This window comes from Podarcis liolepis (assembly GCF_965112155.1).
Source record: "Podarcis liolepis genome assembly, chromosome: 1".
Lineage (NCBI taxonomy): Eukaryota > Metazoa > Chordata > Lepidosauria > Squamata > Lacertidae > Podarcis > Podarcis liolepis.
The window spans coordinates 78,400,631-78,426,202 of record NC_139554.1 but is presented as its reverse complement, the minus strand read 5'-3'; the positions used below and the strand labels follow the sequence as shown (position 1 = coordinate 78,426,202).

The following is a 25,572-nucleotide window of genomic DNA, read 5'->3' as shown; positions in this document are numbered from 1 at the left end:
TCGCCCAATCAGCGTTTCCAGACGGGCGCCTCTAACTTCCCACCTCTACGCCTTAGCAACCAACTGACGTCACTTTGAAAGGCGTTCATGCTGTCCAACTAAAACCTCCGCTCCCATTTAAAAATAAACCAATGGCGGCCAATCGCTTGCCGAAGAGCTCGGACCAATGAGAACGAACGAGGGCAAACAAATGACTAGGAGCGAATACGCTTCCCTATTGGGCGGCGTGAGAAACCACGCCCTCTTTGTGTAATTGAAGATATCAAACTGCCTGACAACAGCGGCTTCTTTAACTGGAGGGGGCGGAGTTGACGCGAAACGAGACTTACGAAAGGCACTACTTGTAAATCAGGCGTAAGTCGCTCAGAAGCAGGGGGAATTAGCTCAAATGGTAGAGCGCTCGCTTAGCATGCGAGAGGTAGCGGGATCGATGCCCGCATTCTCCAATTTTCTTCTTCGTTGTTTTTCCGCTGTAATGTACATGTTTTACAAATCCTTAACTGGAATTGTGGCTTCCGTTTGAAAAAAGCTTAAGTTTCTATTGTTTTTCTCTCGCTAACATTGTCTCGCGGCAGATCTTCTACACCTTCAGGGGTTGTGTACACTGAAGCCCGAACATAATTTTTAACAGGGGAGGCTCACCCTTGCACGCATCTGCTGAAGTCCAAAAATCGACTCCTCTCCCCCCAAAACCTCTCACATCTGCTATTTCCAGGGTTGGGGTAGGAAGAGCGAAGAAAAGGTGGTCGAAGTGCTGATGGAAAACGCAAAAGTTAGTGCTCCTTATTTTGATTGTTAATGCCCATGATTGTTAATGCACGCGATGCTCTTTTTTTAAAAAAGCAGTAAAATATGTTAGTTAGCCTACAAAATAGGCAGTACTAACCTTTCCAAACAAAATAGAAGTTTGGGCTACAGATAACCCTGTGGCACCTGGCAGTTAAGTCCCACCGAAACCAATACTGTACATCTTCTAAACAGGCATATATATATATATATATATATATATATATATATATATATATATATATATATGCAGGTTTTGGTGTCTTCGGGTGTCTTCCCGTGTAAGAGTTGGGGTGTCTAGGCGACGTTTCGACGAGGTCTCACTCGTCATCTTCAGGCTGGTGCTTTCGGCTTCTTGTTACTGGAACAGAGCAGGATCTCAGTGTTTGAGTTCCTATAAATACTGTTGAGGGGGTGTGGTGTATAGCCTCCAACGTTCTGGGCAGAGAGGAAGTTCCCAGGTTAGTGTGCCTTTTCTTCTTTTGTTCCTTAATTACTTGAGGGATATCTTGAGTGATTTCTTGAGTGATATTCTGAGTACCACTTAGGTGGGTCATTAAGTGTGGATTAGTTGCTAAAGCTTTCGTGTCTTGACCTCTTGAGCTTGTGAAGAGTTTTTCTGAGAAGATGGCTGTACTGCACTTAGTTGTGCTCTGGCTTGGCTTCGTGTATAGGGGCGAGCTGTGGTTTTGTGCCCTGTGCCAGCCAGATCTGTGTAGGGATTGCAGGGGGGTGCAGCATCCGGAGGTGCCACTATGGTTTGGCTACTGGATGGTGTCTGTAATTTATCTGTGGAGAGGGTCTGGGTTTGGGTCTGGTGTGGTTGATTGGTGATGGCGTTCTGTGTGCCTCTGGTTCTGGTGTCGGTTTTTGTGGGGAGGGCTAATTTCCAGATGTCTGGCAGGCGGGACGTGTCGTCACGCTTGTTCATGTTGTGAGGGTGTTTCTCTATCTCGATGGCTTCCATGATTATTCTCTTGTGGTGATGTTCCATGTTAAAGAGCAATTTGGAATCTGCAAAATTAATTTCGTGTCCTGTTTCTTTCATGTGTTGGAAAAGAGAGGAAGTTTTTTCTTCTTTTTTGACGGCATTCTTGTGTTCTGCGATACGTGCATTTATTCGTCTGTTTGTTTGTCCAATGTACGTGGCTGGGCAGACTTTGCAGGGTATTTCATAGACCCCTTGGTTTTCCAACTGGATTTTATCTTTGGGGTTTCTGAGGATATTGGCTATTTTTTGGTTGGTGCAAAAGGCTGTTTTGATATTGTGTTTATGGAGGATTTTGCTAATTTTATCTGTAGTGCCCTTGATATAAGGAAGGAGGGCCATGCCATTGTTTTCTTCTGTGTCTTGGTTTTTGGGGGGTGTTTCTTTTTGGATTAGCTTCGTAACCCTGTTTTGCTGGTATCCATTGGCGATTAACACATTTGAGAGATTCTGTAACTCAGTTGTCAAGTGGTCTTTGTCAGCCAGGCGTTTGGTTCTGGAGATGAGAGTCTTGGCTACGGAGTTTATTTGTGCAGGGTGGTGGTGTGATTGTGCATGTAAGTAGCGGTTGGTGTGTGTTTTTTTCCGGTAGATAGTGTGTCCTAGGGAGCCATCAGGTTTTTTGTAGATTAGGACGTCAAGGAAGGGAAGTTGGTTGTTGGCTTCTATTTCCATAGTGAATTGTATTTTGGGGTGTAGGCTGTTGAGATGTGTGAGGAAGCTATCTAGTTTTTCTTTCCCGTGTGGCCAAATTACAAAGGTGTCGTCAACATATCTGAGCCAAAGTTTGGGTTTGTGTTCTGACTTGTCTAAAGCATTGGTTTCAAAGTGTTCCATGTACAAATTTGCGATGACCGGTGAGAGGGGTGATCCCATAGGTGCTCCTTCTATCTGTTTGTATCTTTGTCCATTGTGGATGAAGTACGTGTTGGTTAGGCAGTGGTTGGTCAGGTCCAGGATGTATTCGGGGGGATTCCCTACACAGATCTGGCTGGCACAGGGCACAAAACCACAGCTCGCCCCTATACACGAAGCCAAGCCAGAGCACAACTAAGTGCAGTACAGCCATCTTCTCAGAAAAACTCTTCACAAGCTCAAGAGGTCAAGACACGAAAGCTTTAGCAACTAATCCACACTTAATGACCCTCCTAAGTGGTACTCAGAATATCACTCAAGAAATCACTCAAGATATCCCTCAAGTAATTAAGGAACAAAAGAAGAAAAGTCACACTATCCTGGGAACTTCCTCTCTGCCCAGAATACACCACACCCCCTCAACAGTATTTATAGGAACTCAAACACTGAGATCCTGCTCTGTTCCAGTAACAAGAAGCCGAAAGCACCAGCCTGAAGATGACGAGTGAGACCTCGTCGAAACGTCGCCTAGACACCCCAACTCTTACACGGGAAGACACCCGAAGACACCAAAACCTGCATTCCTGTACCCGTGAAAATCTACGAAAGCATATATATATATATATATATATATATATATATATATATATATGGTTGCCCTGTAAATGTGTGCCTCCTGCATGAAAGTACAGTATGCATAAAGAGGCCAAGATTTAAAAAAGGATTTAAAATTTTGTTTTATAAGGGAAACACACACTTGAAACCAGTGTATTTGGAACCTGCATAGTTTGGAGGAACAGCCTCATTCCTAACTAATGCATGGCAGCAAAGTGTCCTGCAATTGTGTCCAGCATGTGACAGCTAACTCACAAGGCTGGACAAACCCTTGCGCAAAAGTGGACACATTTCTCACACACTGTACTGCGCACCTTTCCTTCCCGTGTGGTTTCAATGTGGGCAGCTATGCCAGTAACCATGGCAAGTCTGTGCTGGTCACTTTTCTTCCTCCATCCCTTGTTATGTAAGTCCAATATTAATTATTTCAGTTTTAATTACAGCATCTACTCAGTGACTTGCATAACAGAAGCAAACCTAAATGCAGAAAGGATTTATACAAGAGATCACATATGCTAAAACTCAACAACGGACAGTTGCCGTTTTTTCCTGTTCAAAACAGACAACTGGAAAAGCAGCTCAAGATATCCTATTTGGATAAATGCATCCCAGGAATATGTGTACAGTGGTACCTTGGTTTACGAACTTAATCCGTTCCGGAAGTCCGTTCTTAAACCAAAGCATTCTTAAACCAAGGCATTCTTTCCCATAGCAGCTGGGGACTCATTTTACAAATGGAACACACTCAACAGGAAGTGAAACACGTTCTGCTTCCAAGGCAAAGTTCACAAACCAAAACACCTACTTCCGGGTTTGCAGCGTTCTTAATACAAGTTGTTCATAAACTAAGCTGTTCTTAAACCAAGGTACCACTGTATTGTCATCAATGTTTCTTTAGAAGGATAACTAAATGGGCCTTTTTATTACAGGTGCTTCAGACATGTTTCAGTAATGCCAAGTAGCATCTTTCTCCAGTTCACTACAGTATGTTTGAATTCTATTAATCTTCAGCCTCTTGCTGCTAAAGGTTCGTCAGAAAAGTGAGAAATATGTGAATGCTTTGCAGATCACAGCTTTAAATAAGGTCTACTAAATCTTTTTTTTTTTTTAAGTATTACTCTTTACTGTTCTGTAAACCGGATCCTGCTATCTTAACTGGATTTGTGGCTGGCCTAGAAGATATGTTGCCGTCCAGCCCAGTGGGATTTCAGTCCCATGAAAATCAACACCTTAAAATGGTGCATAAAACCTGAGAAGGATGCCCTGACCAGTTCCTTAATGCAGTTGTGAAAAGCATCCCAGGACAATCATTATAAATGAAGAAACTGATAAATTAGTATTAATCACATGGTGATGATGCAGCAGCAAACAGATTCCAAATACAAATATAGGTTTGCTTCTAAGAGGAACAAGGCGATTAATTTCCCCCCAAGACTCATACAACATAATCCCTTTAGATGAAACAAAATGTTCAAAATCAGTTTCCTAATCTCATTTCCATCACTGATCCTATTAGCCGCCTGGAAGCAAAGCTATTGTTGGCTCAGACAGAAACGATGCACAAGCTCTCGCCATGCACATATAGCCAAAACACTCTCCCTCCTTCCAAACCTTGATATCTAGTCTACCAGTCCAGAGATTGGCAGGGGAGTGATAGAGCCATGAGTGTGGGGACAATACTATTCTGTTCATTTATCAACTTGGGCATTGAAGGCTTAGCAGAGTGGCCCTCCCCATGGATCATTTTTATGCATGTGGGTGTGTCATAGCTGTCAACTTTTCCCTTTTCTTGTGAGGAATCCTATTCGGAATAAGGGAATTTCCCTTTAAAAAAGGGAAACGTTGACAGCTATGGGGTGTGTGTGTGTGTGTGTGTGTGTGTGTATGAAAAACTTGGTGAAAAACTTATTGGTGAAAAACATCTATTTGTAGTTTTAATGATAATAATAACAATAATTAAAACAGGCTGCTCAAGATGGCAAATACACTTTAAAAACGCTAAGATTGTTTTGTTTGTCATCCTCATTCTGAAAACATAAATTGCTGTATATAAGAGGCTGCTGTTACTATTAGCCATTCAATGGGTTTCAATGCCATACATAATTACTTGGGAGTAAGCCCCACTAAACACAAGTAGTACTTCTAAATCAATATCCATAGACATAGTCTCTGCAGGTAGGCAGTTATTTCTGATGAATCCATTACTTGATCCCATCCAATAAAAATGTTCTTAATTAATTGTACTCTACTGCACTAGCAGGTAATTATCCATAAGGGCTAAGGAGTGGTTTGACTGTGTAGGTTTCAGTATTAACATCTGTGTCTGATTTCCCAATGTGTCTGATTAATGTGTTTGGTGGATTTCTGTTAAGTTGTGGGTTGACATAGCAGACGACACAGCGATTTCTCCAAAGCAGCTCTTTATTTAGTAAGCTGGAACAGAACTGAACAGCAAACAGCTCAGCCGGCCTGCTTTTATAGGCAGCCGGCTGTCAACAGTGTAGCAACAACAACCCAGGGTTTCCCGCCTAAAATAACTGACGTGGACCTGAGTGAAAACTATCTACACGATACTCCTGGTGGCCAGGGTGAGAACTTCAATACATAACACCCCTCCCCACCGAGATAAGACGTTAGTTACAATCGTAATGGTTTCCTTATATACAGCACTACACGTAATGGTTCAATTAGGCACAAAGCATATCGGTTACATTCACATACTTCCATTAGACCAACGGTGTTACATGTCCAACAACATAGTCCTTTAAATATGGTCTACCGGCCTTGTGGGTTTCCTGGGCAGAGAGTTCAACAGCTTCTGAGGCCGCGGCCTCCTCAATGGCTTTCTGCAGCGTGAGGTCTGGCTTGGCGAGGAGATGCCGTTGCAGACAGATGTCCCGGACCCCGCAGACGATTTGATCCACCAGGGCATCGTCTAAGTCTCGGAACTCGCAATGCATTGCAGCCTCTTGGAGGGCGGTGGTGTAGTTGTTGATTGACTCCCCCTCTGCCTGGTTCCGGTGGTAGAACGCATGGTGGGCAGCAATCTTGGACGGCTTTGGGGCGTAGTGGTTGCGGAGCTTCTCTTGAATCGTGTCCCACGGCTCTGCCTGGACTGCTAGAAGCGCAACCAATGCTCAGGCCATCGCGAACACTTCGGGGCCACAAAGGCTGAGGGGAGGCCCCGCTTCTGCTCTTCAGACCCTCTTGTCAGCTCATTTGCTTGGAGGTAGCAGTCAAACCGAGCGAGGTAGGAGTCCCATGATTCAGAGGCTGGGGCAAACGGCGGTAGAGGCACGAGTGAAGCCATGGTTCCGATGCCGACGTGGAGGCGATGGATGGAACACTGTGCTCTAGCCAGAACAGTCAGCTCTGAATTGGTTCTACTCCGTGATTTCGTTCAGTGTTTCAGCTCCATGATTCAGCTCATCTCAGAGGGTGGCCACATCTGGCTGTGCTCTGTTGTCCATCGATCCCACCTTCATCACCAGTGTTGAATAGTGGGTAGACATGGCAGACGACACAGCGATTTCTCCAAAGCAGCTCTTTATTTTGTAAGCTGGAACAGAACTGAAGAAGAAGAAGAAGAAGAAGAAGAAGAAGAAGAAGAAGAAGAAGAAGAAGAAGAAGAGTTTGGATTTGATATCCTGCCTTTCACTCCCCTTCAGGAGTCTCAAAGCGGCTAACATTCTCCATTCCCTTCCTCCCCCACAACAAACACTCTGTGAGGTGAGTGGGGCTGAGAGACTTCACAGAAGTGTGACTGGCCCAAGGTCACCCAGCAGCTGCATGTGGAGGAGCGGAGACACGAACCCGGTTTCCCAGATTACGTGACTACCGCTCTTAACCACTACACCACAACTGAACAGCAAACAGCTCAGCCGGCCTGCTTTTATAGGCAGCCGGCTGTCAACATTGTAGCAACAACACCCCAGGGTTTCCTGCCTAAAATAACTGACGTGGACCTGAGTGAAAACTATCTACACGATACTCCTGGTGGCCAGGGTGAGAACTTCAATACATAACAATTTCTATTCACCAGAAACCTCTTATTTCTAAGGCCAGGAGGTAGACACACAACAGGGTAAATATCTGGGTTCCACTCTTTTTCCTTTAGCGATATGGGTGCTCCTGAGGATAATTCAAACTGACCACACAAATCCTGAAAGGATCAGGAGCCAAGCCATGCTTTTATCGTTTGAAGTTTTTATTTATATAATTAATCAGTCTGTGAGGTTTGTTTGTCTGGGGCTGTCAGTCAACATTACAATAAACGAGTTTTATATATTTTCACACAAATAAAATATTAGTGCACTCTGCTTTTAGATTATTTAGGTCTCACCACATTTTATTCATTTATTGACAACATTTATACGTCATCTAATAACTGTTCTCCAGGCATAAAGCAAAAATTAAAATACTGTACGATAATAACCACAGGACAATTTTTAAAAGTAAACAAACTCCATTGTAAAAATTCAGCATCATAATGTCAGCAACAGAATAAAGCAACACAGATGGGGGAAACCACTAAAAGTATCCAAAAAATATTAATAATAATAATTTCATTTATGAATAGCTTCGCATGAAGCATCTTGAAGCGATTTATAATATTTATATGAAATATCTAAAATACAGTGGATTCAAATGTTAACATTTCTGAAAGTCGGGGGGGGGTAAAAAGCTTTCAAATTGCACTGAAATGTCTAGAAAGAAGGCAGCATATCAGATTCTTTGGGGAGGGTGTTTGATTACCAACCAGAACCTTTACTGGAAAGGAGACCTCCATGTTAGATTATGTTAGATTTTGGGGGCATGCCTCATTTAAGAAAGCACCTGTCAGCCTCACCCATGGATTTGTAAGAACATACGTTTTTTAAAAACCAGCTTTCTGATTAATCCCAGGTACCTTAGTAAAATATATTATTAATTAATAATCTAATTAATCACTTAACTAACAGTGCAATCTGATGCATGTCTTACCAGAAGCAAGTCTCTCAGGTTTGCATAGGATTGCAGCTCTATTATTTAACCAATCCATAAACTCACTTATATCGTTTTAAAATAAAACATTCCTCCAAGCAGCAGTCAGCTATTACGTAACTGACTCACATATCACACAGCCATATAAAATCCTACCTAGTTATTGCAAAGGAGAAAGCATCACTATCGTATCAGCAGTAGATAAGTTGGTTTACAGCTATCGTATAAATCTGACCCCATTGTCTGCAATAAAGAATAGTGAAAACCCATTTCCTACAAGGACCAACAGCACCCACAGATGATTGTCAGTACTGTACATTTATTTCAACTCTTCATCTTCTTCAACTCTTCATAATCTAGTTTTGTATTGGGGGATGTGCTGAAAAAGGCACATACTTATCTGCCTAAGGCTCCAGTCACAGGATTGTAAGTTAAATAAGTACCACACATTCCCTATTAATATTCATGTTAGTAGGAGCTACTGCTCTTCTTGCAATCCTTATTGGTTTATACTCCCATATTTCACAAAGGCCAAACATTTTGCTCCTACTTTCTCAAATCCAAATTGCAGGGATCTGCAAGGAACAAAGTGGGGGGAAATCCATATTTCTATTAAATAAAAAATGCAAATACAATTTTCTCTACAATATAGTAGCTACAGTATTGATTTGATAAGAATGGCTGAACAGGACAGGGGACATCTCAAGTACAGCATAGTAAATTATTCTTAGACAACAACCTATTGAAAGCTTGTACACTTTTTGAAATTCATATTTATTTCTTACCATTATTCATAGTGTTTCAGTTTAACATTACATAGTCGGCTCTACCTTGCATAGCAATTTGTTTTTAAAATGTTTTTTTTTAAAAAAAGCATGCTTAGCAATAGAATAACTGTGCCAATTTTCAAGGCATCGGCTGAGTTCTTTGCTTTCAGAAATCAGATTGACATTTCCTGAAATGGAGCAGATTCACTACTGCCATATTAGGCGACTTTACTTATGCATGGATGCAGAACAGCAATTCAGATCCCACAGGAGGGAAATAGGTGACCTACATATTGGCTCCGGACATCTGGTGGCTAACTCATCCCTCCCCCAATCCTTTAACCCTTTCCTGCCCGCTGCGCTCTAACACAGATGCTCTGTTGATTGCAGAAGAGCTGCTTCATGACTGGTATGACGGTTTCATTGGTTTCCTGATGGACTCCAGGAAAAGGCTGGAGTTACTTCCAGAAGGCTTTTTTTATTTCGATCTGCATTAAAGAGAAAACTAAAATGGCAATATTAAAATTGTGTCTCTAGGGCATGCCTGCGGTTCTGACAGTCTGCCACCAGAGGGCCTCAGAACCCCACCTGATCAAGTCTTTCTACACATTGCAAAAACAATGCAGAGACTGGCCCTTAGAAGCTATCCCACAACGTTGTCCTTTAAGATCTATTCTTTCTCGTCTGCTGCCATCTACTGGACTCTAGCACGTGCCCCCCCCCCCGCAGTGAAAAGTAATTGCTCAGGGTTTAAAATTCAAGGTTAGGGTTTTGCCGCCTCTTCTCTCTGCCATTTGGGACTCACATAAGCTGCACATGGCTTCCTGCAGGACTGTCGCAACACCTTTCTTCAGGCATAGTGTGCAGTTGGTTAGCAGCGCATGCTGGAGACATGCGCAAGCTCAGACCGGAACGGAAATTAAAAGAGCTGCAATTCCCTCAGGGGCCGTGCACTTAACATGCTTGTGGCCACAGAGTGTTCTTTGCACTGCCCCAGATGCATCATCGTCCTTTCCCAGCTGGCCTGGGCCTCACACAGATGGCCTGGAAGAATGTCGAGAGCAGAAAACCATAAAAATGGGCTGGGCACACTTAAAAAGCAAAACCCATGCACAGACTGCATAAATGAAGACATCAGAGACTGGCATGGGCGAAGCTGGAACACAGAGCGGGGTAAACAGGAGATGGCGTGCAGATGTTTGCTGTTCAAGGGGCAAGCTAGTCTTGCGTTTCTAAATGAAAAATCCAAAATGGAGGCAGCCACATCAGCCCAACGGTAAGAACAGTGGTGGGCTCAGTGGTGTTAGAAGTTATGAAGATGTCACTAAGGTGCTGCCAATGCAATCAGCTTAGCTGTGCATGTTGGAAGTCCTGTAAGCCAAGACCCACGTTTGGGGCTCTTTGGTGAGAGAGCCCTAACAGAGATTAACATGGGAAAGCATGCAACAAAGTCTGGAAATAGAAGCTGTAAAAACTTTACATGGTGCCCTTTCCAGTGAATCTCAAAGTGCCCCTAGCACAAAGATAGATCTCATGTTTGGCAAGTTAAAAAATGGTTTACTTACAGAACTCTTCAAAGGTCAGATTCATGTGCTTTTTCCATACAGAAGTCAGAAAAAGTTGCAGTAAAAAAAACTGCTTGGTTAAAAAATGGCAAAAAGTTCCTAAAATGTTAGTTTCAGACTCCATCCTTGTCTGAAACAAAAGAGGCTGGCCAAAGCCATGTGGCTGGAGGGAGCAGCTCTGAGCTCCTCATGCACCAAATTCATAAGCAGACTGAGTATAACAAAAGACTTGGTTGCCCATTTCCTCCCAAGGATAAGGGAAATGACATAGGCTATACCTGGCAGGCCAGCTTACTCTATGGTATTAACCCTTTCATGCATTAATTAGACTGAAACATGCTGCTTATATGAGGCTGGTTTTCTTACAGTACATGTATAAGCCAGGTAGCACTGATGGCCTTCTTCTTTTAGAATAGGGGGAGACCAGTGGATGGTATTCCCATAGGGTGAATGAAGCATTACCCTAACAATCCCTGTCTGCCTTGAGCTAGCCCCCATCCACTTGCATTCTTACTTAGAACCAGCCCAGAGACATAGCTGTCAACTTACAGATTTGAAAATAAGGGACCAGCAGCCTTGAAAATAAGGGACCTGCAGCCTCACCTGTTCCAGGCACTCCAGTCTTCCTGTCCTCCTGCAGTCTGGTTAAACTCATGCTGGTAGCTTCGAGAACCAACTTTGTAACCAGAGGTTCAACTGAATAGAATCTGAATCACATGTACCACAAGGCCTATGCAGCCTCAACTTAAGATGGCTCCCTGGCCTGGCATTGCACTGCAAAGTTTGCCGCAGCACGTGCAACAAAATGGTGTCCAGCATTCAAAAACCTCCTCAGCTTGCATTAACTAGCCACACACAAGGCATGCAAGCTCCACCCCCCCAGTCGTTCTTAGATTTCTTATTGGGTGAGCAACACAGCCAAGCAACACAGTTGGAGCCTCCCTCCTCCCTGCCCAGCAGGGAGGGAGGGAGAGGAGTTGCTTCCTTTGAAATTTGAGGGACACCATTTAAGGGACATTTAAGGGACATCCATCAATAAGGGACAGCAGCGGGACATGGCGCTGGAATAAGGGACTGTCCCTTCAAATAAGGGACACTTGACAGCTATGCCCAGAGATGGTGGTGGCCCTGGCTTTCAGAGTCTTCTTCTTCTTCTTAATTAAGGAAGAATCCCTATCCACTAACTTCAACAAAAAACCATCACATACCATATTTCATATACAGTCTGAATTCCAAAAAATAGTTTCAGAAACCTACATACAAAGATCACAAAAAGAGCTAGCTAAAAATTATACCCAAAAACAAAATAATAACAAACAGATATAAAACTATGTTTTCAGTTTAATATCTTAGAATATAATCAGATGAAAAAGGCAAATGGGTGTTTTGAGGTCTACTAGTACAACTGGGAAGAGTTAAGGTAAGTCAGTAAGGGCCGCCAAGTGATTTCAATTGCATCAGACTTTGTTCCTCCTTAATCTCAGGATGGGGACAAAACTATAATTAGTCAGCTCCAGCTGCCATTGGCTCTGGCTCCATTTATTGCTGGCCTTCCGCCCTAGCAGGCCCAATAAGTGGCAACCACCACTAGGGAAAACATTCACCTCCATTACTTAGTCCTCCAGGGGCAAGCAGAATTTAAATTTGTTGGGTTGATGTTTACTGACACTACCCGTAGTGGGGACAGAAAAACACAGTGCTCAGCAAAAGAAAAAAAACCCCTCTTGCTAAGGGTTTCACAGAATGGAATGCTTTTTCACCTTTGGTGGAAAAAATGGACCCACCTGGTCCTTTGGAAGGAATAATACCCATAAAAGATTAAAGATGAGGGTAGAAAGAAGACATAGGGATGAAGGGAAGCCCAATGAATCAATGAGTATGCCCAGGTGACTTCAAGTCTGATGGCTTTGGCTTGGTGTTTCAACATATTTAATCCCCCACCAAGTTAAAACTGAGTGCTTTTGTCTGTGCTGCTACCCTCACACTGGACCACACAGCTGACAGGAGACCCTTGTGGGAGTGGTGCAGGCTGTATTGTTCATTTCTCTCTTGAGCCTGCAGAGAGGAAATACATACCTGCCTTTTCCAGAGTTGTGATTTGCCACCTGTTGTGTGACGCAGCACCTCAGAAATCTGCCCTGTACGTATGGCCAATGGATGCTTGGAGAAGATAAGAACCAGAGGGAGAAGGGGTCTGCAATTGCATCAGTTCAGTCCTCCTTATTATGATGCCAGCATTAAAGAAGATTGGGCAGAATTAGGGGTGGAGGGTGGAAAGAGAAAGTTATTGGTCTGCAACCACTTCCCTTTCCTGAATGCTCCTAAAAAGGAAGTTTACAGGGGAAATACCTCTTCGAGATGAGCTTCCATGTGTTCTGGCTTCTGTCACAGTGTTTCGTTGTGCCAGTAGCGGTTTAGTCATGCTGGCCACATGACCCAGAAAGCTGTTTGTGGACAAATGCTGGCTCCCTTGGGCCTGAAAGTGAGATGAGTGCTGCACCCCATAGTCGCTTTTGACTGGACTTAACCTTCCAGGGGTCCTTTACCTTACCTAACCATGCAGACTAACCAGACTCTTGATATTCACCCGTATTGATTTGTTATTTATGCTGATTAGACAGATGCAGAAAGTGATGGCTTGCGCTGGTGAATGTATAGAACAGCTCTCTAGGACTGCAAATCCAGAACCATGTACGCAGGCCTCTAGTCATTTATGCATTCTCAGTTCATCGGAAGGGAATGACACCTCACATTCAGGAAGCAGGAGAGTGTCCAACCCTCCTCTAGCCTCCTCTCCTTTGCTTTATAAGGAAGGAGGACAGCTCCAGTCACTTCGCTAATTAGAAAAACACACACGTCTGGGACAGCAAATCTCACCAAAATGTAAACTTGAATCCTAAACCTCTTGAGGTGGTGGATGCTTGCCAGGCTTCCAAAGAGGGAATTACTACGGCAGTCAACCTTGCTGAGCTGAAGACATTCTTTCCTGCCTGAGTCAATTTTTTAGCTGCTTTCCCCCAATTTCTTGCAAGGTTTCTAGGTGTTCCAACAAGCAGAATTTTTTTAGGGTGTGTGTGTGTATTAAATTGATCACATGTATTTGTGCTTATATTTGCTGAACCGGTATTGAGCGGAATAGGGTATTCTGTTTGCAGGATGCTGAGCTATGAACAAGGATTGTTCATCATTTAACATGGAGCTGTCTCAAGTGGTCACCAGCCCAATACATAGTGCAGGTCATCTATTTGATTTGTTTTTTGTTTCTGGTGACAAGGTTGACGGTCTGGAAAAAAGAGGGGGTTTCTATGAGCCAGTTGTCATGGTCATAAAAGGTAAAGGTAAAGGTACCCCTGCCCGTCCGGGCCAGTCGTGTCTGACTCTAGGGTTGCGCACTCATCTCGCTCAAGAGGCCGGGAGCCGGTGCTGTCCAAAGACACTTCCAGGTCACGTGGCCAGCGTGACAAGCTGCATCTGGCGAACTGGCACCAGCGCCGCACATGGAAACGCCGTTTACCTTCCCGCTAGAAAGCGGTCCCTATTTATCTACTTGCACTTAGGGGTGCTTTCGAACTGCTAGGTGGGCAGGAGCTGGGACCGAACGACGGGAGCTCACCCCGCTGCGGGGATTCGAACCGCCGACCTTTCAATCAGCAAGTCCTAGGCTCTGTGGTTTAACCCACAGCACCACCCGCATCATGGTCATAAGTTTGGGCTAAAAGCACTAACTTTTTCCTATAGGGATGGGGGACCCATTAGGATGGTCGACTCCACCCCCAGAGACTTATGGACTCTAATGGGTTCCTGAATGTTTGAGGTGATATTTTTGGTGATCCCCTCAAGGTATACTGTGAAGTTGCATGCAATGAAACAGGCTACATAACCCTTTGGGTCCCTTCCGACTCTACAATTCTATGATTCTAAATGTGGGGTCTTATCTATGGTGAGAACAACCCAGTGTTTTTGCACGATAGCTAAAGTGAGCCAGACTCTGTTTCAACTGTTTCTGCTAAAGAATAAGAAAGCCCAAAATGGATGCCTGGACCAGAGCAAAACAGGCAATTCCAGAGCGAAGTGCTTGGCTGTTTGCAAGAAATGGTCAGATCAGACTATGGCAAGTTTCCTAATAAAGGCAAGCAACGCAAACAGTCCACATGAGCAAAATTATTTCCAGATGCAATAAAATGGAAAAGACTGTACAACCTGCAAACAAAACTTATCTAGCCAACAGCTAGCCAGGGGAGGAAAATAATGTTTAGATTCCTTTGAGAATGAGAATCTTTTAAGGACTGGAATTTTAGGATAAGATGGCGTTCAGATTCTTTTTTCTCCTTTTTCTAAAAAGCTTGTTGGTCCAATCAAATGCAGCAATTCTTGTCAGTAGAATGAAGTGTTGCATAGTAACTGGTTTTGAATCTGGACTGGCTCCAAAAGTGCATGCTTAGCCTGATAGCCCAGATAAGGGTCAAAAAGTCAGGTCAAAAAAATATATTTAACTATACATTTTAAAAGAGCCTTTTGCCTTTTTAAGAACCTTCTGCTTCAACCAGCATCCTGCTGTGCCTAAGGAGCCAAGCTCAAGATGCTTTAGAGAACAGAAGATGCAAGAAGTAGCAGAAGTAGCAGAATTGCCAGAAGTAGCAGTGGTTTGTGGGATTTACGATGTGACCAGGAAGGCCCATGGGTCTGGTTACGAGAGTCAGCTTGGCTGCTCTGCTGTCTGCTCCGCAACTTGGAAGACCAAAGGCTAAGCCACCCTTAAGAAACCCAGGGCTGCAGATGTACTTCAGCATATGAGATGCAAAGGGGTACTGGAAGGGTTAGAAAAGCTTGGGGAGTGTGTGAAAAGCCAGCCACAGAACAGGGGAAACTGCATAAAACAGAAGTTGCATATTGGGATAGCAATGCCCTACCCACTGCTGAGAAAAAGCGTTTCGTCAGGGAGAACTATGCCATCTTGTGGTTTTATTATATGCCAAGTAACCACATCCTCAACTCTTCCTCTAGGACTCCCACAGTGAGCACAAGGGCAGCTCAGTGTAAGCTGTCAAGTGCTGCAAACCAGAGTACAAGGATTTTGCCATGCCTTTTTGTGAAACAAAGAAGAGAAAGAGAGGATTTCTGGGCGTGCTGTTATTTATCTCTGGGTTGTTCTGCTCAGTTTCACAAATCTGCCTGTATGATTATCTGGACAGGGAGAACCCGCCAGCTGGCAAGGTTCGCCTTGAGCCCCATCCCAGATGTGTCCATTTTCTGTTTTCAATTGTTCAACACATTCACTTTGTGTGTGTCCAATCAAGTGCACAAATATGTGTACAATCCATGCTCATATGTTTGCACAAAGTGTCTCATCTGGAATTGCCATTTCCAACAGCTGAACTGCTATCCAGTTGGAAAGAGCAGAAATAAGGCGGCTTCAATACGAATGCTGTGCAAACGAACTCTTTTGGAGAAACGTGGTGCTTTGAAATGATACAAACTAATTGTGAGCCCTAATGTAAGGCAGCAGCTTGTTGCTGTAGTCATAAATTTGCAAGAATGAATCAACACTTAATTATATATTGCTGCCCCGTAAACTTAAATCTATGAAATTTCCTGGAAAAGTATTTTCAGTGATTACAAAAAAAGGGAGGGAAGGTTGACAACACCACCGCAAACTTCAACACAACTTTAAAACTGTTCATGCAAAATGTGTTCACCAACATTAATGCATTATGGAAGCGTGGGGATTCAGCCTATAAACTTCAGAAATAATAAAACCAATATGCACTGGGAAAGATGCAGCAAATAAAATACGCTGTAACACGCACCAACTTCTTTTGAAAGTTTAACACCAGGAGGGAAGAAAAACCCACTCTCAACAGTATTACATGAAAAATCATTTATGCAGGGAGGTGTCAAACAATCCTCCCCAGAGTTTGAATTACAAAACAATGCCAACAAAATCTATAATACAAAATGTAGAGAATTAACTTTACAGGTGTTTATTTATATATGAAGCCAGAAACTTGAAACAACACTTTAGCATTGGTGATATGGAACAATGATAAGTTGCAGTGTCACGGTTGCTTACTGTATGCTCAGTTTTATGACACAATCCAGCCCAACTGGACTTTGTTCTGTTTTGTTGCTTGCATACCAAAGTGTGGGTGTGTATGTGCAGTTAAAAGGGTGTTTTCAACCAGTCGTCTTTATAGAACGCCACATTCTATAAACAGTGATTTTAATAACTCTTCTGCTGGCGATGCAAAGAACTTTAACCTAGTGTTATTAAAAAAATTAGTAGTAACATGAATGCCAGACCTTGTGAGGAACATGTTAATCTAACTTCATAACTGGTACTTTGCAGCAATCGCATACAAAAAACAAAAAGTCACATACAATTTTATACTGAGAGCATAACCGGTAAAAATATGAACACTAGGACTCCCAGGAAATGGGGATACATGTTGGTTAGTGGAAGTTCCCTTGAAATAAGAGCAAAACTCCTCCACAGGATACTTTGAAGTGTTTGCCACAAATCACACCAACTTTCTAAAGTCAACATTTAGTGATGTTGCATTAATGATGTCCAAATAAACTTAATTCCACCATCATACGGATGCCTTTGTTTGGAATGACTTGAGCATTAACACATTTTTGCAGCACGATGCATGCTGAAAAATTAACCAGTGGAACACAATGAGTAAGAGGCAACTTGCTGTTTAAGGCTTTGTAATAATCTGCCCATGTCAATATGCTAGGCTGCTGAAAAATACCAAAGGCACTTTTTCCTGTGTATGACAAATTGTGTCTACAAAAAGGATACAAGTATAAAGCTAAAATATTTAGGCGGTTTGCTGAGTACATTTTACAATATAAATATAAAAAAGATTGGCGTGAGTCTATTATAACCATTCTTGGCAATATTTGTATATATTCATGTCCATTTACATTAGCAGCAATTGCAAGAAATATTTAGATACAATACAGAAAGCAGCCTGGGTTTCATTTCTGTGTAAAATGCCCTCTCAATTTCATGTGGAACAGCAAAGCACTAATCCCATCTTCTAAGATGTCTTCCTTGGAGTCACCCATTTGCAACCCAGAAATGCCCCCATTTCACCTCTAAGATTCTCACTGCCGTGTGCAATGAGGCAGCGGCTGCTTCTCCTGCTCCCTTTCTCCACATGGTTCTGTCATCTCCCTGGTGCGCCTACTGAAATGGGCACAGCACCGGGTGTATTGCACGGCAGAAAGAGGCAGGAAACAGAAGAGGTAGAAGTTCTTGTGGCTGCCTCCGCGGCACCTAACGAAGCAAGCAGATTCAAGGGGGGTGGATCTCTAGGTTGCAATTGGCTAGCCCCATTTTTTATTTTTATTTTTGCTTCATCTTGTTCCAGGCCAATAGGTTTTATTTATTTATTTAAGTCCACAACTGTTCCGTTTCTAATTGCAAAATACTTCAAATTACATTATTTACAAAGTATTTTCCACAGATAATATTTTACAAGTAAGCTTGACCTTACACCCTTCTTTCCACAGCACACAAGCACACATGCAGGCACACATTGAAAAAGTTAACCACAGGGGATATCTCTGGGGGAAATGGCTCCTGGCCTTAGGCTGCAATCCACTTCCTTGTGAGTAAGCCCCAATGAACTCAGTCGGACTTACTTGCAGAAAATTATGCTTTATTTTTCAATAGTTTCTTTTCAGGTGCAAGGGTAAACTAAGCAAGCTTTTAGGTCTACTTTTTCCTCTAAAAAAAAAAAAAAAGGCACGTGTGTATGCCAGGCTGCTTGTCAAGACTAATTTGACTTCCAGGCTGGATCAGGACATGTGGTTAGTGCATCTATCAGTAGGCAACAGATCTGAGAGCTTTTAAGAATCAGAAACTACTTTGTGGAAAAAAGGCTTGTCACTGAGCTTCCACCAACCACCTCAAAAGAAAGTAAAAGTTTTGGACAAGTGTTCTTGGGTGAAAGAATGCCACACACAGCCAGTGACCCCGTTGCAGGGAAGTATTATAAGATGTCTGGACATGGTTGTACCAACTTTGTCTGAAAAGAATGTGCTGCTTCTTGGGTTTTAATGTGCAAAGCTGAAAACTTACAGTGAAATCAATCAACATGGATCATCTTGTTTGATAGCACAAGGCGAAGTCATCCCCTCCCACAAAAAAAAATCTGTGCTTGAGTTCAAAGCATCATTTATGCAAGCCAATTATCTTGCCATTTCTGCAGTTAGATGTTTCAGTACTTAGTTTCAAATTCACTTTTTAAAAATAAATAAATTGAACGTTTGTCCAAAATTGATTGTTTGACTTTGCGTGTCACATATTCCTCTATGCCGCAGTGTGTTGCCCTGAGATCTATGTCAAATAAGGAAATGAATTCTAGCCTAGCCCACAGTACTGACGAGTATATATTTAAAAATTAAAATTCAGGGCTGCGCAACAAACGCTTTCATGCTGTTCATTTACTGGAAATGCACTTGATGGCTCTGCTGGCTCAAAGTATGTCAATTACAGGCAAACTATAAAGCAAAGACATTTATTCTCAGAATACAAGAGCCCGGGGTTATCCAATGAAACTGACCAATATGAGGCTCAGAACATACAAAATGAAAGACTTCTGCACTCATCACAAATTCTAACTCTCCATTAGTGGGGAGTTTGTGAAAGAGGGGAGGGGAATCACATTTCCATGGATATACTAGGCGGAAAGGTGACCCCAAGTGATGAAAGTGTGGCATGCACTTCTCTGCAATTTGCTTCTTTGAAAATGTTGCAGCATTTCATACCAAAATTTAGTAACCACGATCCTGCAAATTATTAAACAGGCTTGTTGAAGTCAATGGGCTATAACTCAAGCGACGCAGCTTTGGTCAAGAAAACCAAACATAGTATTTTCTCCGGTTCTGTGAAGACCATGGGATGGATGCAAATGAATTTTACATCTCACCCTTGGAAGAAAATGAAGCAACAGTTTACAAAATCTCACGCATGTGCAGAAACTACTACAGGACTGGCCCACACTAAGAGCAACAGTAGCTATTTCCCATCTGCTTATGGTTCCCTGTTCTGCTCACTGCACAATAATGTGTTTCTGAAAATGTAGGGGAATATCCCCAATAATTTGTGGATTTATTTTCCTTCTTTTGAAATCAGCAGTTTATTGAAATATCTGTCTTTTAACGTTCAGTGTCACTTGCAAGACAGCCATAAATTAGGCCTGCAATGTTAAGAGTTAAAATAGCAACCTCTTTACAAATGCCACATGAAAGTTTAAACACAGTTATGCTGAAGTCAAACAACGGGATGGAAATCTCTCAACTGTAAAATATACATGCATGCTTTGCTTATAATTTAGTTGGATATGAGACAATTGGATATGGCCTTTCTTTCCTGCTTCTCAGTTTACATCATTAATCAGGGATTTGTTGAGAATACTTAGCAAGTTAAGATGCTATTATGAATGACTTTGACCAGAGCCAACTACATGCATTACCGCAAGCAGAGCCTGTGCTGGAACTGCTAGGAGAGCTCTCATGTCTATGGCACCCTACAGTTTATAGGAGCAGGATATTGATTTTGTGGTATCCACAGACATTTGCAGTATTTGTGGAGTTAGCATTTGCAAATAATTATAGTTCTTCATCCACCACGCTGAAACTTTGCAAGAGAAGGAAAGGATAATTTCTTGAGGGACATACCCCACCCCGTCCCGCCGAATCTAAGCATCGGTTCAAATGCTTAGGAAGCACAGATTTAATGAAAGGAATGGTAAGATAAACATCAGAACGTCGAACTCCACCCGCTCAGTAAGATAGGAAATATTGGCGAGGGTTTGGAGGAGTTTCACATCATGCTCAGTAAAAAAAAAAATTGCAAAAAAATCAGCTATGAGTTCAAAAAGGAACATTTTTCATCCTTGTCAGTGCCATTAAGGCTGTTCAAAAGTCTGCTGCACCTGCTGTTCTGCAGCTGTGAAAACATATTGTGATTTTAGTTCTTTCTTTCCTTTCCTTATCATTACTTGTTCATATCATAGCCCTCACAATACTTAAGTTTCCAAACATTCTGTACAAGGCAGTCAAGTCTGAACACCGAAAAAGGCAAACTTAGAGGCAGATAGCACAAGACGTGTTGCTCTCTTCCTAAGCACAAAAACAGATTTGAAATGTGCCCTGATCCAGCAGGTGTGGGAGAGCCAAATGTCAAGAGGAGGCTTGCTTATTCAGTTTCAAATAAAGGACAGATCTGCGGATGCAAAGTGATGAGAAGAAGCCCACTGAAGCAAAAATGTTTTACAGCGATGCAAAGTGTGGCATGCACTTCTCTGCAATTTGCTTCTTTGAAAATGTTGCAGCAAAATGGAGCTAGATGAAGCACACGAGTTTCAACGGATTAATCAACTAAATTTGCGCAAGTCTGCAGGTGAACTAAAACAATATTTCCGGGGAAAGTGTGCATGCTGCTTATAGAGGATGCATTCTGATTTTTAAGACAGGCATCATTCCAGAAAAGGCACCCCTTCCAGCATATGACAGAAGAAAATGTATCTGATATCCATTAATCTGCACACAATTACATAATTCTGTTGCTCAATGAACTGGAGACTTTTTTTTTAACCAACTAAGTATGTGTGTCATAATTTTGGAAACAAATTTCTTTTTATAAAAGCTTGGAATTTTTGTGTGGAAACTCAATGGGACAAAAAAAAAGTGGACCAGGGTGGGGGTGGGGGTAGAAGAGAAATCTCACAGAAGCTGCCCATTGTGACCTTTTAGATGAGCATGATAACAAATAGTGGTATCACTTTTTGGATTTTCCATTTCTATTTCTATCGTAGGACACTCAGGTTCTCAGAACCCTGACAGGACTGTGTGCAGCACAAAGGTCTCCAGTGGGCTGGCTGCATGATTATTTCATCCCAGCGAAAAGTGGTTTGCAATGTATAAAGTGAGAGCGAGTTTCAGAATTCCACCTTGACCCTGGACAACTTACTCTGGAAAGCAAATGATGGAATAAAAACAGGGGGACAGACCTTTCTTCTTCTCGTTTTCTTTTGGAATTCAACATCCCCAAAGAAAAGTACGTTTTTGTGGTTAATTACCTACGATCAAGTAAATAAAAAATAAAAATATCCCGGATGTATATTTCAAACAACTTTGCCATTCATTCACACAGTATCTTTACTCCCTCTTATTTGTTACTTGACACACACACACACCCCGCCGCTGCTTGTACATTCCCCTTTACTGAATCAAAACAGCAATTTCAAAAGCTCCAGGTATCTACGCCCCATTTCCCACCTCCTTTGGAGGTCGATTTAATTTTGTGACTTCAATGCAAAGGCAAAATATGGCACAAAAAGAATGGATATTAAATTAAAAAAAACAAAAACACAACTTATAAATATTATTCCGCTGTACAATTTTCACAGCCCTGGCCCCACCCGTTTTTATTCACATTTTTAAAGTTCCCGCCCCATTTTTTGATCATAAAATATATATTTAAAAATCTGTGTTCATATTTAAAATATATTTACAGGAAAAAGATAAGTTCCTTCTGCTGAAATCATGAAGAGTCTGTACAAGGGGACGGGGGAGGCGGGTAGAGGTGGAAGTAACTTCGCTCTGTGGCGGGAGACGGCGGGCAGCTCTCTTCCGCTGACATATACTGGCTGCGAGGGGTAGGAGGAGGGGGGTAAGGGTCTGAGTCTGAATTTAGGTCTATGTAGTATTTATTGGCTTTCCACCGGCTCGTGGTGTAGTCACTGTCACAGACATCAGTGCTGCATGGAGTGGTTGGTGGAGCTATCCCCCGTATAAGATAGGGCCTGAAAGAGAAAATCAAAGTTAGTTGCATAGTAAAAAAATATGCTTCGTAGCAGGAAAAGAAGTTATTCTTCCTCTTTATCTGCATCAATATGGTCAGCTGAAGGAGGCAGCTGTGATAGCGGGTTTTATTTGCATGTCACATTGCCATAATTAGAAATAAACTCTGGTTTGCCTGCTTGCCATGCCTTTGCCATGCCGTGAGAGAAACAAACCAGAGGCTTCCTCTATCTCTCAAACAACAGTTGCTAAGCCAAGTATAAACCTTGCCTGTTCAAACCTTCTGCTCATGATCTGTTTGGAGAGAAACAGACTGTGCATGCCAGTTTGCACATATTGCCCAGCCAGCCCTTTAGTTTGCCTCGGTCCTGTATACCTGAAGGAGCGTCTCCACCCCCATCATTCAGCCCAGACACTGAGGTCCAGCTCCGAGGGCCTTCTGGTGGTTCTCTCATTGTGCGAAGTGAGGTTACAGGGAACCAGACAGGGCCTTCTCAGTACTGGCGCCCGCCCTGTGGAACGCCCTCCCATCAGATGTCAAGGAAATAAGCAGCTATCCTATTTTTATAAGACATCTGAAGGCAGCCCTGTTTAGGGAAGTTTTTAATATTGAATGCTGTATTGTTTTTAACACTCAATTGGGAGCCGCCCAGAGTGGCTGGGGAAACGCTTGGTGAAGAAAAGTTTGAGAAGCTCTAGTGTAGGTCACGGAAAGCATTGGAGCCAACTCCTAGGGGTTGTGGGAGCTTCGGCCCCCACAAAGTTGATGGGCATTCCCATTCAAATGGTGGGTGTGCACTGCACCATGTGATCGATTATGTGGGGCGGGGCTTACTGGGGCCCCCACAATATTTTATTCAAGTTGGCACGCCTGATGGAAAGGACGTTACTCCGAAGGGCAGAGTTGTGGGCATAGCCAGGCCAAGGCTAAAACACTTCATTCTTGGTAGCCTGTTTTCAGTATACCTGTAAACAGGCCTAGATCCCAATTCTGGGATCCTGACAATCAAAATGTAGTAAGGTGACAGCTAAAGCATACGCATTAGAGAGAGAGAAATAAATTCAAGACTATAACAAAAGTTGATTCATGTTAAACCTAAGAGTAGATTGGAAACTGAATGAGGGAAGAGCCTTTCAAGCTTTTGAAGGCTGAACATTGAGGAAGTTCATTCTGGTTCACTGACATCACCTTGCTATGAAGAATTCAAAAGGGAGCTTACCTGTAAGATCTTGTTGTTGAAGGAATGTTTGAAGAATAGAACATTTCTGTGTTATAGAGGGAGCGATCAGTGGCTGGTGAAGGCGGTGGATTCAGAATCTGTGGAAGGATAAAATAAGTATTTTTTTTGTCCAAGTCAGGCTACCAATAGAAATCACCCTGGCTCTTGTGTACAAAGGTTCACAAAAACTGTTTTTCACAAAGTTGCCTCGCGTAGCCTTGATAACGGGAGTACAAAGGTTGTATGAGTCTGCTCTAAATCCTTACTTCTTATTAGAATGACAGAACCATGTTATTAACACGCATCAATTGTTTCTGACTGTAAACTTAAACATGTACTGTCCTAGAAACCACTAACTTTGTTGCTAATAGATTGACTAGTAAACTACTTACCTTCCCTGGGCCTCAAAGAAACATTTTGTTAACTGGAAAAACAACACATTTAACATTGAACCTTCTGTATGCACAGCAAGTGGTTTTGAAACTGTCCATTCCTTATGAACTGCTATTTTTCATTGTTTTGGTTATGTTTTGGACTTCTTCATAGGTTGCTGGAAATTCTGATTGATCAATACATCTTTTTACAAATTTTAACAATACCTGGTCTATTTAAGAATCCCTCTACCCTTTTCATTTCCAACTGGTCTTAGCCATATAGCTTTTTAAAATGCAAATTGTGGCTGAAATTTCTTCAAGGGATTAGTATGGTCATACCCTTCCCATTTTTAAAATGGTTTTTTCTTCTGTTCTTTAGCTCATTTGTTTGCCAGAGTCTTACACACAGACTTCATTTGCTTTCTCAAATTTCTCTCTTATAAATCTAAAGGCATTTGCATCCTAAAACTGCTTTTAAAAAAAGTTTCTTTAAAATTTGTGACTTCTAAAAATTGTAAGGGTTTCTGCTGCTCTTCTTTGGATGATCTTAAAAAGGTAGCCTTCAGTCATTGCTTTCCCCATTTATAAAGGGCAGAAAGAAGAGTTTGGCCACTTGCCATTCATTGCTTCTGCCCTGCAGGAAAATGTCATAACGTCACTCAGTCCATCCTAGCTTTGACAAGAGCAACTTGGATTCACTTGCTCAAGGTCACAAGAGCCAGCAGCAGAATGAAGAAGCAGCTTGTAACATCCAGTTTGACCCGGAGTTGCCATGAATAACTGGGACAAGGGCACAGCTGACTGAGGGTTTATGGGGCAGGGCAGTACCCTTATGACGGCTTCTGAAGCATACAACAGAATCAATTGACTGTGCTGGACCAACCAGTCAAGTCTGCTCTCTTTTGGATTCATCACAGTCGTTTCTCCTATCCTCTTGCTTTCTCTATAACAATGGCTGTTTTTTCATTTATGAGAAGAGGATTCAGAGGAATTTGGTCAGTTCACAGAGATCCAAGACAAAAATCAATGCAAATAAACAGCAGGAGAAACGTTTGACTTCTGAGACTCCCCATCATCTCTGACCAGTCTCTCTCTCTCTCTCTCTCTCTCTCTCTCTCTCTCTCTCTCTCTCTCTGTTCTTACTTTGGCACATGCCTGTGGGACGACACTGTGCTGCTAACTGCCTTACTAGGTCTGCAACCTCAGAAAGCTCACAAGGAACAGAATGATTACACTTAGGTAGGGGGTGGGGGAGATACAAAACCGCAGACACTCAGAGGAATGTTCTCAAAGGTCATTATCTGAACAAAAAAATGTGTGCTATAAAATCTAACACTCTGTTTACTCATTACCAGGCTCAGTGATCATCCTGACTTCTCTGGGAATTTTTCTGAAGAGAAAAGCCTCATTATTGCTCAGTGAACTGAAGAAGAGAATGCCAGACAACTTCAGAGGACATTAGGCTGGCCTGCAACTCATAGCCAGCAACTTGGAAGGGTTTTTAAAAATAAAAAACAAACAAACCAGCTCATTCCTAACAGCAGAGGCTTATTTTTGAGTCATAAATGTGGAGATAGGGGCACAAAACGGGAAACACAG

The 25,572-nt window shown here is 42.5% G+C and overlaps 1 protein-coding gene and 1 long non-coding RNA gene across 3 annotated transcripts in view; one reads left to right on the top strand and one right to left on the bottom strand.

The window, feature by feature from the left end:
* Nucleotides 1-66: 66 nt before the first annotated feature.
* On the top strand, nucleotides 67-25,572 carry LOC310695792. The gene is made up of 3 exons (XR_014520231.1): nucleotides 67-772; nucleotides 4,174-4,284; nucleotides 25,329-25,572. It is a non-coding gene; the product is annotated as an uncharacterized lncRNA (long non-coding RNA).
* Nucleotides 16,423-25,572, bottom strand: part of LRP5 (LDL receptor related protein 5) — a 121,921-nt gene continuing 112,771 nt past the window's right edge. For both annotated transcript variants that reach the window (XM_083479489.1, XM_083479490.1), the window contains exons 22-23: nucleotides 23,600-23,697; nucleotides 16,423-22,381 (exon numbers count right to left, since the gene is read on the bottom strand). In XM_083479489.1, coding sequence (XP_083335615.1) covers nucleotides 22,120-22,381; nucleotides 23,600-23,697 — 360 coding nt within the window. In that variant the 3' untranslated portion in view covers nucleotides 16,423-22,119. The remainder of the gene's footprint in view (nucleotides 22,382-23,599; nucleotides 23,698-25,572) is intronic.